The sequence below is a fragment of the Vanessa cardui genome, chromosome 12 (genome assembly GCF_905220365.1).
Source record: "Vanessa cardui chromosome 12, ilVanCard2.1, whole genome shotgun sequence".
NCBI lineage: Eukaryota > Metazoa > Arthropoda > Insecta > Lepidoptera > Nymphalidae > Vanessa > Vanessa cardui.
Window position 1 is genome coordinate 6,916,752 of NC_061134.1, and position 15,163 is coordinate 6,931,914.

At 31.6% G+C, this 15,163-nt stretch overlaps 2 protein-coding genes across 2 annotated transcripts; one reads left to right on the forward strand and one right to left on the reverse strand.

Annotated features, from left to right (window-relative positions):
- The first annotated feature begins 22 nt into the window (after window positions 1–22).
- On the forward strand, window positions 23–4,100 carry LOC124534245 (acetyl-coenzyme A transporter 1). Its single transcript, XM_047109984.1, has 8 exons — window positions 23–202; window positions 303–533; window positions 793–1,082; window positions 1,300–1,657; window positions 1,748–1,867; window positions 1,963–2,145; window positions 2,357–2,578; window positions 2,915–4,100. The coding sequence occupies exons 2-8, from the start codon at window positions 321–323 to the stop codon at window positions 3,080–3,082; spliced, it is 1,554 nt and encodes a 517-aa protein (XP_046965940.1). The 5' UTR covers window positions 23–202; window positions 303–320; the 3' UTR covers window positions 3,083–4,100.
- A 1,472-nt stretch (window positions 4,101–5,572) lies between these two features.
- On the reverse strand, window positions 5,573–9,585 carry LOC124534244 (cationic amino acid transporter 4). Its single transcript, XM_047109983.1, has 7 exons — window positions 9,473–9,585; window positions 9,106–9,255; window positions 8,693–8,941; window positions 7,375–8,354; window positions 7,062–7,278; window positions 6,534–6,695; window positions 5,573–5,931 (listed from the first exon to the last, which is right to left on the reverse strand). Exons 2-7 carry the CDS (start codon window positions 9,245–9,247, stop codon window positions 5,711–5,713), a joined length of 1,971 nt encoding a protein of 656 aa, XP_046965939.1. The 5' UTR covers window positions 9,248–9,255; window positions 9,473–9,585; the 3' UTR covers window positions 5,573–5,710.
- Window positions 9,586–15,163: the final 5,578 nt, after the last annotated feature.

Genomic DNA, 15,163 nt, shown 5'->3' on the forward strand with positions numbered 1-15,163 from the left:
CTAATGTCAATTGTCAGCCGTCACTGTCAATATCATCTACGTTGGGATTCCGAAGTTTACGTGGTGTTATATGTGTGGGCTTGAGGATTAGTAAATACGAAATCCATACAAATAATTTTAACAGTTGAAGGAAGAAAGTAATACTTGAACAATTACACTTTATTAATCAGATTAAAAGTCTTTCTGAACAGTGACAATTAAGGTACAATTTATCTAACAAATTATTATTTCATATTTATTTCAAACTCGTTTAGTCGATTTTTAACATGTGGGATTCTACATTTTAAAAATAAAATTTTCAGACACTTTACGACAGAATAATGTCGCTAACAAAAAGAAAACGTTCAATTGAAAAAGAGGAATTGCTTGAAAATGGCGAAACGTCTTCAAATACCGGCCAAAGCAATATTAAAGGAGATGAAATTAATATAGCTGTGCTTTTATTTTTATATACTCTACAAGGTATTCCCTTGGGACTAGCAGGAGCAGTTCCTATGTTATTACAAAATCGAGGCATAACATACACACAACAGGTGATATATTTGATTTTTTATAAGAATTATAATTTCAGAAAACATTAATAAAAGTTATCATTTATTATATGCTTAGTCATAAAAAAGTAATTATAATTTCCTAATAAAATTTTCTATAGTCGCAATTTTAATTATGACTTGACTTGTCAATACAATGATAATTTTTTATTGAATGTGCTAAAAATCTAAATATACTCAATTCAAGAAAATTTAATAAATAATGTTCAATAAAATAAATGTTTTTTTTTTTAAATTTCAGGCTGAATTTAGTTTTGTTAATTGGCCCTTCAGTGTAAAGCTACTCTGGGCTCCAATAGTAGATGCTATATTTTGGCCTGAATTTGGGAGGAGAAAAACTTGGCTTGTGCCAGTACAATATCTCATTGGTATTGGCATGATCATAATGTCTAGCAGTATGACAGAATGGCTTGGATCGGATGAACAAGCTCCATCTATGACAATTCTCACTGTATCATTTTTATTGCTTAATTTCTTGGCAGCTACTCAAGATATTGCAGTTGATGGTTGGGCTTTGACTATGCTGAAAAGGTGAAATTTATTTTCTTATTTGTTCCTAACATATTTATTTAACTCGAAAGTTAATATACACTTGGAAAAAGTAGATTATTATTTAAGTTATTTAATTTTAAATCTATAATTACAATGAATATAAGAATGTACTTAATGATGATTTACATAAAAAAATATGGTTTAATTTTATTTATAAATAATAGTGCAAACTCTGAAATATCAATGTTTTTTTTAGACGCAATGTCGGACATGCCTCCACATGTAATACAGTTGGGCAAACAGCAGGATTCTTCCTTGGCTATGTATTATTTTTGGCATTGGAATCTCCATACTTTTGTAACAAGTATCTCAGAACCGTACCTGAAGAAACCGGTCTTGTGACACTGGCTAGTTTTCTTTTATTCTGGGGCTGGGTATTTATTATTACAACCACAATTGTTGCAATATTAAAACATGAAGCCAATGATCAAATAGAGCCACAGGAAAGTCAACCTAAAGGCATGAAAGATATTGTAAATGCATATAAACAGCTTTTAACAATTGTAAAGCTACCTGCTGTAAGGACGTTAGCTCTGGTGCTATTTACTGCTAAGGTAAACATAATATAAATATAAAGTTAATTTTGTCTAGGCCTAAATAATTTTTAAGTTGGAGCTATACATTTTATTTTGGTCTTTTTTTAGCTTGGTTTTTGTGCAAGTGATGCAGTATCAGGGTTAAAGCTTGTTGAGGCAGGAGTTCCTCGAGAGGATTTGGCACTTCTAGCCATTCCATTAGTACCAGTTCAAATTATTATGCCTGTGGTAGGTACACCTCCATTCACGTAATAACTAATTTTGTTATACACTCAAATGTCAATTTTTCCATTCCCCTTATTAACCTTTAACTTTTTTTACAGATTCTTGCGAAACATACAACAGGACCCGCGCCGTTGTCTTTGTGGTTGCGTGCTTTTCCACTACGACTATTGGTTGGCCCCTTGGCAGCTGCTCTTGTTGCTCTTACACCAAGCCTCCTCGGTGACTCTGGCCCTTCATATTCTTACCTATTTGTTTTGATGCTACTTTATGTTTTCCACCAGGTTTGTTTATCTATTTATTTTTTTTACAATAGATAAAATTACTTGATTGCTTTGATTGGATTGTATTACAATAATGAGTTTACAAATGGCCTAATTATGCTAAAACATGTTTCAAAAAGTCTTCTACATATAATAACATTTTAATGTAATACTTGCTAATTCTTATATTTGCCAAAACTATAATAATTTTAACAAGAAATTTATTTTTCAGACCTGTCTGTACTGCATGTTTGTAGCAGTAATGGCATTCTTTGCTAAAGTGTCAGATCCAACTGTTGGTGGTACCTACATGACATTGTTAAATACAGTATCAAACTTGGGTACTAATTGGCCTAACACACTTGCCCTGTGGGCTATAGACCATTTAACTTATAAGACATGCAATGCACCTCAACTTACTGATAACACATGTGCTACACAATTAGAAACTGATGTAAGTTTTATAATTTAAATTCAGTATTATATCATATATGAATAAAGTTCTTTATTCATGAAAATATTTTAACTAAGACTTTTACATCTAGCATGATTTGAATTCTAATAACTAAACAAACTGAAATAAAATGATAAACAAATTTGTAAAAGTTGCAAGTAGTAATTAAAATAAATAACCACAATTTCATCTCTAAAAAAATCTATATTAATATCACAAATGTAAAAGTAACTCTGTCTGTGGCTCTTTCACGACCAAACTGCTGAACCAAATTTGATGAAATTTGGTATAAAACAAATTTGGACTTAAATGATTAAATTTTCTCATTATTTTTAGGTGTGCAAGGCTAATGGTGGATCATGTGACACACAAATTGACGGTTTCTATATAGAAGTTGTGATATGTGTCGTGGCCGGCTTTCTCTGGCTGCAATGGGGAAGAAAAACCATCAATCGGTTACAAAGATTGCCAGCTTCGGCTTGGCAAATTGGTCATAACAGATAAGACTGAATTGTATACTAATTATGTAATATTATTTGTAATTAGTATAAGCACAAAACACGAAACAGAAATTTCTAAAATCTCTTAAACATCATACAAGATCCTTAATGTGGATTGTTTTGTATACAATTTTTGTCATTCCAAGGTTAGTAATGAATGAATTTATAGTAAATATCTTGTCTTTACTCTATACAAATTTAAACTTTTGTTGTTGAGCAATAATGTTATATTTAAAACTTAGTTTTCTATTATTTAAAAAATAATATATGTATCTTGTTGATTACAAAAAGAATATTTTTTAATTCTTGCTCCTAAATTATATCTTATTTTGTTGTTTTTGTACCCTTTTTAAATGAAATTCTAGTTTAATTCACTAAGAGGACATGTTTAATTAATAATTTAGACGAATTTTATTGTGATATTTAACAAATTAATTTGTAATTGTTATTTATAGATCATAACAGTATATTGTATTTCTTTCATTATTCTTGAATAGTACAAAGGTCCATTTAGTTTTAACAAAATAACATAGTATTATTCGTGTTTTATCTTGTTTGTGTGAATACAGGGAATAAAAATTGTGTATATTCTCTATAATTTATTTATATACACATCAACAGTTCTTAAAATATACAGTTTACACTTATAACATTAAATTTGACAACATTTTATGCGATTGATTCAAAATGAATTAAAAGTACATGATCATATCTAATTATATAAGTGTGGATGCTCAAACTTTGACATAGTAACAATACTCGATTTAGACGTGATTGCTAATATGTAATTATAATATATAGCAATCGTGTTAAAGTAGTAACTTCAAAATTATAACAACACTCAAGCGATAAAAAATTATTTAAATAAAGATAAGAAATAAATAAAAAACCTTCTTTCATAGACACAATCTGGTTCATTATATACTTACCTACTCGTAGCAAATTATAATTCTTTGTTGGTCACGCATTTGACCATGAAATAATTTATAATGTTTGGTTGTAAATATATGAATTTAAAATAATAAAGTATTTTATTTTTTCTCCTTGGAACCTATTTGGTAAACATATTATTAAATAAATTTGAATACAAAATTATGTTAGTTTATCATTTAAATTTTTTCATAACATTTGGCAACTTCATACATAATTTGTATAGAAAAAATACTTTAAAAAATTTCTATTATAAAATTATAGTGTTAATCACTGTTTTGCTTAAAAACCCTACTTTTAATTTTGCGCAGATCGCTACACATATTTACTTTAACATATTTGTGCTTTTAATTAATTTATGCATTCATTATAATTCGAAATATGTATTGGTTATTTGAAAAATCGTAAAACGTTGATTATGTGTTATAGATTATAAAATCAAAAACAATCGATTCAAATTATGTAAAATATGCACTTGAAAAAGTTTTAAACTTCAAGAATTATATTTTATAAATATTGGTACAAGTACCTAACGACTACATATCGATTTTTTTATCGAGTATGAATAATTTTCTATTTACATTCACGACTACTTATTTATCGTATATAATAATTATGTTAAACAATATAATAATGTAACAAGAGTGTTAACGCACTCACTTACCACCTTTACTTTATTACGAAAAAATCGAAAAACATTCTATTTGGTGTCAAGCGAATGACTTAATTACGACGATTATGACACTCTTTCAATAAGTGAATGAGGGTCACAATGTCGAGGAATTGGTCGCGGTGTAACATTCAAGCCTAAAGCCATTACAATAATCTAGCTAATGATTTTTTTAATATTCAGGCCACAGTTTATTTTGGCACCCGCACTGCGAAAGTTATCTGTGGAATACGATCCACTTGGTTTTATTTTCGCATTTTTTTGTAAGTGTTTTTACTATATGTGTAGGGTACGTGCTAGCACTAGTCATTGAAACTCGCGTGTTAAACAGTTTATGGTCACAGTGCGGTGCGGATTAAAACGAAATATAACAAAAAAAGCAAAATCACGTATCGTAAAATCAACCACCGACTGTGACAGCGTTGGGTGTGACCGTTCGCTTGGCCTACAATTTACTCTTTTCATCTGTTACTATTAGATAGACGTATAAGTATATGAATTTAAAAGTAACAATATCTATTTCCTATAAAGACGTTTTTTACTGTATAACATAACTCTTTCCTAAGCAGATTTCTAGGTGCCAAATATTCATTATCTGTAACGTTAAAAACGCAAATATACAAAAACAATTTAATAGATCTATTTCCAAAATCTGACATAATTTTCAATTCCAAAATCAAAAATATATAAGTAAAGGCTAGGCTTATATAGCCAATATTTTGAATCATTCAAAAATAATAATTGATTGAATTTTTGGTTGACAGTGTTGCATAGTATTATTATTAAATAATATTTGTAATATTCCAGTAATACAAAAAAGTGTCATTGGAAAAAGCCTGGCCCTGATGATTTCGACTCCGCTCCTTATAAGTAAGTTTACCAATTTCTTTCCAGTTGCAAATTTGTCTGTATTACCTCCAATCAAAACGAAAAGTCCAATGAAATGAACCTAAGCGTCAACTTAAATCCTTCGATGTTAACACATCAAATAGTTTCAACATAAAACCTTGGAAAAATATGCAATATTTAAAATCACGGTTCCCGCCTGGCGAGCTCGTCGTCGCATATGATTGGTTTACGATCGTCACTCTTACTGCCGCGACCCAAGCGTCCCACCCGTCGCGCTAAAGAACTAGTTTTATCGACGGAACCCCAGCTGTGGGCGGTGCCGCTGCCAGAGCGAGAGAGCAGACCTGTAACACCCTCTCCTAGCTTGGTGTGGTGGATCCCGTACAGGAAATATAGGAGAAGACCTGTAATATAAAAGTAATAAATTAGGTTATACTCCAAAACCCTCTGTCATTTTTATTTTTAGGTGACCTAGTCTCTTTCTCTTGCTTCGAGTCAAAGTAAAAAGTATTAAAAAGCCAGCCACCGTGAAATATTATATATATTTATGATAGGCGTACGGTTTCAAATTAGAAATATAAATGGTGGATTGCTGAATCTTTGCTCAGAGTACCCTTTCTCGCTGGAAAAACGATTACGCGTTTCCTCAAGTGAATACCTCCCACGGGTATGACACTCGCCGGCTACCAGGACGATTTAGTGCGTCTTATTACATCGGAATACCCATAAAAAACCGGCAGTACTCTCTCCTTTTAAGCGGGCCCCACAGGAATGCTCGTTTTTACTCTGTGGTAGGTAAGAATCTGTACCAGCCCTGAGTAGATACCGTATACTAGTCACAAATATTACCGTCCAACATAAGAATGAAGTATAGTTGTTGTTTGAAGGGGGAGTGGCCGAGTGTAATAAGTGTAAATAGTAACCAAATAATATTGAGAACGCAAAAATGATAAGTATACAAATTCAAATAAAAATAAAAGATTAATGGAAAAAAATAATTCCTTACCAAATGTCATCCAAATAGTGAAACGTGCCCAAGTAAGAGCGTTGAGGTTGATCATTAATTCTACGTTCAACATGACGCTAGCAGCCGGCAGTAAGGGCACCCAGGGCACTCGGAATGGTAACCGCGCGGGGCTTTGTTGATGAGCCCATATTATAACCAAACCTGTAAAAATTTACATTTAATTTTAAATATAAATTAAATTATATTTAATTTAACATTTAGGTCAATAATTAATTATTTTCAATTTATAGCAAGCAGTACCTATATAAAGTAATTAGTGTATAATGATCCTCTTTTTATATTAAAAAGGGTTCGGGAAAAGTATGAAACATTACTCTTAGGCTTTACCGTGGTACTGTCTTTTACAAAGAATAATCGATTTTTCTATTTTCTATGAGTAATAATTATTAATTATTCTTTAAATAACAACATTTATAATAGCAGGTCAGCATTTCACTTCTCACTTTTTAATGTATACAAACTTCAGTATAAACAATTGTTAGCTACAATAGTTTAAAAGGTACTCACAAGCAATGATAATGAAACTCAGCACAAAGTCGGGCAAGAGTGCCCACAGACCAGCAGGCTCCGCTAAGAAGTGGTTATGCGCGCATAGCGCTGCAGCGGCGGCTGTAAATATATACACGCAGCTGGTGACCGCACTTCCGGGCGCACGTCCCCCCGCCAGTGGCTCTAGCCATGCATACTGTGGGCGCAGGCGACCCACCGTCAAAGCTTCGAACATCTGGTGAGTTATTGTTCATCATAAATATTTCACTGATCAATATCGATAAGCTGGAACAATAGGCTCAATTAGAAATGGATATTAAAAAAAAAATACCTCCGAAGAAGAAGATCCACCGTCAGTTCCTGGAGTACCTGTTGCAGAGCTATCTTCCCTATCTATGGGTGAATCTAAATGAGGTGAGCCGAAGATCTTGTCTTCTGGAGGTGGCGCTGGTCGATATCGCAGAATAATAACAGCTGCACTAACGATCGTATATGCCAGCAATGTACCAATCGACATGAACTCTACAAGTTTCTCTAAATCGAATAATAATGCGATAAAAGCTGATGATAATCCCGATATTATAAGATTCGAAATAGGAATTTGTGATTTATTATTAACATCGCTAAGAAAGCCGAACAAAAGTCCGTCGGCTGACATAGCATATAAGCAACGGGGTAGTGAGAATAAAGAACCTAACAAAGTTGTAGTCATTCCACAAACTGCGCCAACCGCTACTGCGTATTTTGCCCAGTCTGCATGTACAGCACCTAACGCTGCAGGTAAGGCAGCATCAGGATTAATACTGGTATAAGGCACCATCAAAGTTAAAGCTATCGCAACAAGAATATACCCAAAAGCGACCATAGCCATCGACAAGATGGTTGCTATAGGAATGGAGCGTGATGGGTCTTTTGCTTCTTCACTGGAGGCAGATATACTGTCAAAACCAACAAATGCATAAAAACAAGTAGCTGCACCAGCAAGAACTCCACTAAAACCGAATGGCATAAAACCGCCGTTCTTTTCAGACCAGTTACTCAGGTCAGCATAGTAGAATCCAAGGAATATTACCAGAGAAATTACAATAAGATTTAGAATTGTGAGCCCATTGTTAATATATGCTGAAGTTTTAACGCCCACTGCTAATATTAAAGACGCTACAATACAAATAAGAAAAGCTAACACATCAGGATATCTACTGAGAAGTGTCTCATGTAGATCGCCTGTTACAGCTATCGTAGCGTTGCTAATTGCGCCGTCTAGCATTGCATCTAAATATCCCGACCAAGCTCTGGCAACTGATGCAGCACCTAGAAAACAAAACAAACTTGTATATAGAAATAATATCTTTATTCCCTTTATGTGCGGTGGCTTTGTTGTAGGAACGCCTGAGTTTTAACAAAACGTCGTGAATAAAACACACCTTTCTCGATATACTTATATTATCTCGTGCATAACGGTACCTGGCTCGATAAGGTCATAAGGGAGGTATATTTGTCGAAATGATTTTATAAAGTAAATACTTTGGATCAGTTTTATAAATGAACATCAAATGTGTATCTTTAGTTACTGCTATCAATCATCATCATCGGTAGATGAAAGTCAAGTTACTATAATAATTTGAATATACAAAAATATATTCACTTACCTATCATATATTCGAGTACAATGTTCCAACCAATAATAAACGCCCAAAATTCTCCAATGCTGACATAAGTATAAGCGTACGCACTTCCAGCCCTCGGTATTCTGGTGCCAAATTCAGCATAGCATAAGGCAGCTAGCGTAGACGTAATACCAGCTAAAAGGAAACTTAAAGCTGTTGCCGGCCCTGCCATATTACGGGCAACTGCTCCAGTTAACACGTAAATTCCAGCTCCCACCATATGACCTACACCTATAAGGAAATTTGACCAGCCTTCATATAAATAAATCAATCATTTGGACAAAAAATATCCATTATATACTTGACTCGTTACAGTAGAAAAAATAACTTCACAATTCTAACACATTTATAAATATACTTACTTAAAAATACATACATTATTTTCAATTACTTACCTAATAAGGTAATATCAAAAGTTGTAAGACATCGGTTAAGAGGAGTATCCAAGGAGTCTCCATATATAGGCTTACGACGGTTCATTTTATGACAAAACCCTGAGAGTACATGTCCCAGGATTTTATGCCTGGCGCCTGGCATGATAAGGCCTGCAAATTATGTAAATTGCATTTCATAAAGTTGTACATAATTATAATTTAATATCAAACTAAAAGTGAAAACTGTTCTTGTGTCAACTTCTTTATATCTTTTTAAAGAACAATAGTGCATTTACATAACCTAAAGTCGTTAAATAGGAACACTTCAAAACTAAGCGTCACTATAATAGATTAATTTATGTAATTTATAAGGGATTCAATTACGTACAATATTTTTATGATCTTTTCTTAAAATACGGGATTATTAATACTATCTATCAGACCAGCTGACGATGTTTGCAATGTTCCAATGATAGGCTTGGTGAATAAGTCTGCGCGCGCATACAATCGATTTCTTTGGAGCGAGCGCAATTTTATTTACGTTGTATCTAAGTAATACATACTGAAAATTATACTGGGACTACCTATCTGCTATTATTATAAAAATGGGTAATTATTTTATCAATTTTGATAAGTTCATAAACCTTTTAATTAATCAATGTATATGTATTTTTTTCTACTTATAAAAAGCACAATAACGAAACGTATGGTAAAGAAAAATAATATATAAATATGCATTATATAATATATAGAACAAGGCCTAGTTAAAGTCAAGTTTCTAAACCTAAATAGGTACTATGCTAAGACTTGAATTTTTAGACAAAAGCCTTTAACGATATAATAAATAAAACCGACAACTAAATGTCAATAGATCGTAAGGACTTTCTAAATAATTAGATTAAAGTAATACGTTGCACATTTTGTGCAGTAGAAAAATAAGTTCCTTAAGTACCTACTAGAATAAAACAAACTCCAAAAGACGATTCAGGTAAGTGATCTGTTATCCCAGGACATTTTGTATACCAAAAAACTTAAGGCTTAAGCTACAGATAATAAAACCAAAATGTTTATCACATATATCATTGATAAAATTAGTGAAACATTCAAAGCTTCATTCCTATGAGCTTCCTGGGAAATTATGTAACTGAATCAACAGTCATGTTCCACAAGCGCGTACTATCGTAGTAACAGCACCGTTGATACCATATACACGGGCCGTGCTAATATTTCTCGAGAACACGTCGACGAAAACCGGAAAAAACTTCTTTCTTATCCCAAAACTCACTTTCCATTGCTGCCACAGTATGCCATAGTATCAGAAATCAGAAGAATTGGCATTGATGTTGCGAACCTCGTTCAGTTCCACAGTCAATTGGAAGGTAGAGCAAATTATAAATCTAAAAAGCATGGTGTTCTCAGCAAGGAAAGTCGATAGTTCAAGTCGGCCCATCGCCTCAAGATATACAAAGAGCAAAAATAATACTATTACTCTCCAGCAATATAAAAAAAAGTATAATCGTTAAACGCAGCGGTGATCACAATTTTTGTAACTTGAAAACCGCGCCACACGAGCCCCTGCCATCGCACTGCCTGTTCGCGTGCACAGACGTTAAGATGAGGTTGACATGAGATTATTATTATCATCATGAGAACCACAAACCCTTAATAAAAGAGGTTCTAATGAAATATTTAAAGAATATTGCCCCAAAATGAACGAAATAAAAAACTGGATTCTCTCAGGTCAAGAGATGAAATGGACACACATGATATAAGAGAATGAACATCTAAGTATTCATTCGTTAAAATCAGTAAAAAGACATTTTGAGGAAACCTGCATTTCATCTTTAAGTACTCCTAATGTAATTAATCAACCCACACTAGAGCTGCATATCATTTAAAATATTTTTTAAACTATAAGATTTTATCTTTAAAATTAAAGATAAACTTGTAAGTTACTCTTTGTATTACTTAATCTAAATTTTAATCTTAATTGATATGGACCATCAGCCTTTAAAGACCAAAACTCTAGACTAGAACTTATTTAATTTTGACTTTCTTATTTATTATTTCATCCGGAATCTATTGATATAAGTAACAATGACTTAAGACAAAAAGTAATACCTTTTTATTAGGCTAACTAGCCTTACCAAGTTATACCTACATATTAATTCAATTAGTACTTTATTAAAACCAAACAAAAGAAAGTAGGTAGATAAGGTTAATGTGAACTATGAAGCGATCGTTTGCATATTTACAATACGAACCACGCCTTACACGTTGATGCTATATTAACAGTGAAATGACCTGGGGACCGATTCTACTACCAAATTGTCACTTTATCGCAATCGAAATGACACGTAGGTACTCGTCGTTTTCCCGTTCTACGAACACAACGATCCAGTTGGAGTTCAGCTGAAATTGATTAGGAATCGGGAACGTTTTGTAAGCATTACAAATTAGTAGAATAAACCCCTGAACGTGGTTAATGGTTATTTTATTTCATAATTCTTTACTGTTTCGCAGTGTGGCAGTGATAAAGAACAAAACAAATATCTACACATCGTACCTAACTTAATAACATTCACTTAAATTTAAGACATATCTATCATATCATTTATATAACATACAATAGTATGTTTTTGAAGAGTGGGTTCCTCTGACACGACTATGTTATGCATATTATGGTCAAAAATAATTTGTTACCTATTTGGAAACCAAATTGTATATCGCAATTGTTCTTACAATTCATTCTTAACAAGAAAAAATTTGTATAATGACATTCAGTGATAGCTTTTATTTAAATATAATTAAAGTTTCATTAACATAGATTATTTTATTAAATCAACTTACGCGGTCAATTTCGTTTACTAAGTCAAAGAAAGTGGTTTACCGATCATTTAAAATAAAAAAGCAACAATTTCCTCAAACAATTTAATTCACATTCTACTTCTAGTCTGTGTAACTGTAGGTATACAAACATAAATTATTATTACATGTCGCAGTTTTATAATATAAATAAATACAATTAGATAATAATGAAACACGTCTTATAAACATTTGTAACATACTGTATTGTTATTTGTTTGTCTTAGTTGTTGTATAATTATAATTTATTACTATTCTCATGCTATTAACTACGTATATTTACATTAAATAAATATTGTTTACAAAATTGTTCAATTAAATAAACAATAGGAGCGTATTTTCTGCACTGTGCAAGCATTTTCTGAACTGATACATATGTATATTATCTACAGATAATATCTACAGATATTTAAGGAATACTTTTTGTTATCCTTTATTAATTAATTATTAATCTATTCAATAATATAAAATTCAATTCAAATACGTGAATTGAAGGTGCATCTATCAGCTAACTAGGACCGACCTTATTGTTTACACGTGTCATAAAATGGCAACTGATCAATCTAATCCCTGTCCATTTTATTATTACATACTTTAGTCAATTTTTCACAAATAAGCTTACATAAAATACGTATAATGTAAGAAGTTTATAAATTATTACTTTGTTCAGATGTGTTTTAAATAGTAAAAATATATGGCGAATTTATATTATTATTTGTTAAAACATTTTATATTTTGGAGAAAGCAATTTGAACGTATCTATCTACTCAGATTCTAATCTATCTGCTCATTTATTGCTATAAGCGAAAATGTACAATGAAATTAGTTATCAAACGCTAGAAAAACAAATACCATACAAAACGCGTCTTAAATGAAACAGATTTGGCAATAATTCAATTCTTGGTTTAATGGCTTTTAGTTGTGCCGATGGCAATAATAAATGAGGTAGAAGAATTAATCAATCTGGCACGTGTCAAGATTTGGCGCCTTCAGTTTTATAAACAGATTACAGAAGACGCCAAGATTTTACAAAAGAACGTTGGTGTGAATTTGTTCCATCATGACTTTTAGTGAAACATTACATTAAAACGGCAGTTTTTATTTTGTGAAACTAACATTTACGAAAGTATGCATAAATCTATTCTAATTTGCACTATAATACTCCTTCTACAATAATCTCTACTCAATATCTATAGTTTATCTGTAATCATGACTCAATTATTCTTCAATAGTTGCTAAATGTCTTTTGCAAAGATGAAAGCTGTCGGTTACAATTTTACGTATTTTTATATGAACTAAAAATACAGTTTTTCAGATATATATATAATTCCTGAAAAACAAACGGTTATTTATAAAACATCAGCTGGTATAAGACAGAATAGCTTAATTCAAGAACATTATTAAAATTGTAATACTATTAACAATTGCATATTTAATAAAGAAGAAGTAAACGTAACTAAAAAAAAGCTAAGTTGCATATAATACAATCTAAGAGAAGTTATTTCAAATTTTAACAATCGGGCGGATAGAATGGACGAAATTTATAAAAGGTTCATGGTTAAGTAGATTTATGTTACAGCATAAAGAAAACTAGAAAAAGAGCATGAAAAGCTATAATAGCAAGTAGACAGTTTAATAAAATACTTAGTCGCCTTTCAGCTAAATGATATGTTTTAGGTTTCAGTCTTTACAAATTGTTGCGCTTAAATAATGAAAATAATATAATAATTTCACTTTAACATATTTTGCCAAGATTAAAAAAATAATTCTTTAACGTCCACAGTTGCTAAAACTGCCAATTGTCAACTTTGTGGCGCATTTTTATTATATTTACGTACTGTTTTCATCTTATATTGTGCGCTTAATCCTTGTGATACGATTATTATTAACCAGGAACGGTGAGGACTAGAGACTTACAGTTAGGTGTAAAAAACATTTTGATCGATTAATGTCAATTATCAACAAACCGTAGAGTTGGTAAAAGAACAGAAATAGATGTGGTTTTTTTATACATTTTGTGATCACGTCGGTAAAAATAAACCTGCAATTTGTTGATAAAATTCTTATAGTCCCAGGGTTAGATTATAAAACATACTAGACTGAGCGTGCGGAATCTTGTAATGAAGCAATTAAGACGAATACAATTTCCTAGTAGTGCGAAACGAAGTATCATTTGGTTATTACGTCAATTGCAATTAAAGTTTTCATTCATTTTTTAATTATATACAAAATAAATAATACAATGTTTTCTACTACCGGGAATTTGTATTCGCTTTTGATTTGTAGTAAAATTTGTTCCACATGCCTGTTGTTTTATAATCTTCGGTCCCAAGTACCTACATGTAACCGGCCATTTTTAAAGTAAGATATAATTTCAGCTCCATCAAAGAGTATTTAGAATATAAAAGTGCAAACTAATATTGTACAAGCGTAATAGATGTATAAATTGTCAAATTCTGATACAGCTTTTCCTATATCATATTACAAAACATTGGTTTAATTAACTCCCTTTACTTATTATTAAATTTAATACTTGATTAAAATATTCATTTTACAATAATATGTACTTATATTTTATTATTTGGTTTTCAATAATTTGCCAATATCAGGTTTTTCATTACAAGACGCTTTTAATAAAAATAGTATATCAATGGTCCCCATATAATAAAAAGAATAAGTACGTGAGCGAGTCAATATTAATTTGATACCTACCACGACTTTTGTTTAACGAAAATACACCTACTTGACAAGTTTAATATGTGATGCTATCTTAATAACTGTGATTGTCATATTATATAAGTCAGGAGCTCAGAGGCAAGGAGAGGTAATTCTTGGTCTTCACCCGAAAAAGTAACAAGCGTAAAAAATATACAAAAAAATTGTCAAAATGGCGCTACTGTTGCTATGATTTTATCTGAAATATAACATTTAGCAATTGGGTTTCTTGTCAATTAAATCAACAGACTAATCTGAAAATAGAGCTGTTTCGAGGCAGATGTCTTATTTTTCTCTCTAATTCTGTTTTACTCAGAATTTTACCATCCTCTAGCACTAGCATTTGGAGGTAAAATATTTATACACAAAGCCAGTACTAGTCCTTACCTCTCCACCCTTTAAGCTAAATGGAGTACAGTCAAGTGCATAAAATAGACGACACATAATCTTTTATATCACTTACTTCGAATAACAATTTATTTAAAATATTCTATGATAA

What these genes read in the sequence shown, in the direction of transcription:
- LOC124534245 (XM_047109984.1), top strand. Translation starts at nt 321, where the DNA reads ATGTCGCTAACAAAAAGAAAACGTTCAATTGAAAAAGAGGAATTGCTT. An exon ending in GCTTTGACTATGCTGAAAAG is followed by an intron (nt 1,083 to 1,299) that starts GTGAAATTTATT and finishes TGTTTTTTTTAG; the next exon opens with ACGCAATGTCGGACATGCCT. An exon ending in TGGTGCTATTTACTGCTAAG is followed by an intron (nt 1,658 to 1,747) that starts GTAAACATAATA and finishes GTCTTTTTTTAG; the next exon opens with CTTGGTTTTTGTGCAAGTGA.
- LOC124534244 (XM_047109983.1), bottom strand. Translation starts at nt 9,247, where the DNA reads ATGCCAGGCGCCAGGCATAAAATCCTGGGACATGTACTCTCAGGGTTT. An exon ending in GTGGATCTTCTTCTTCGGAG is followed by an intron (nt 7,279 to 7,374) that starts GTATTTTTTTTT and finishes ATAACTCACCAG; the next exon opens with ATGTTCGAAGCTTTGACGGT. An exon ending in CACTATTTGGATGACATTTG is followed by an intron (nt 5,932 to 6,533) that starts GTAAGGAATTAT and finishes TTTATATTACAG; the next exon opens with GTCTTCTCCTATATTTCCTG.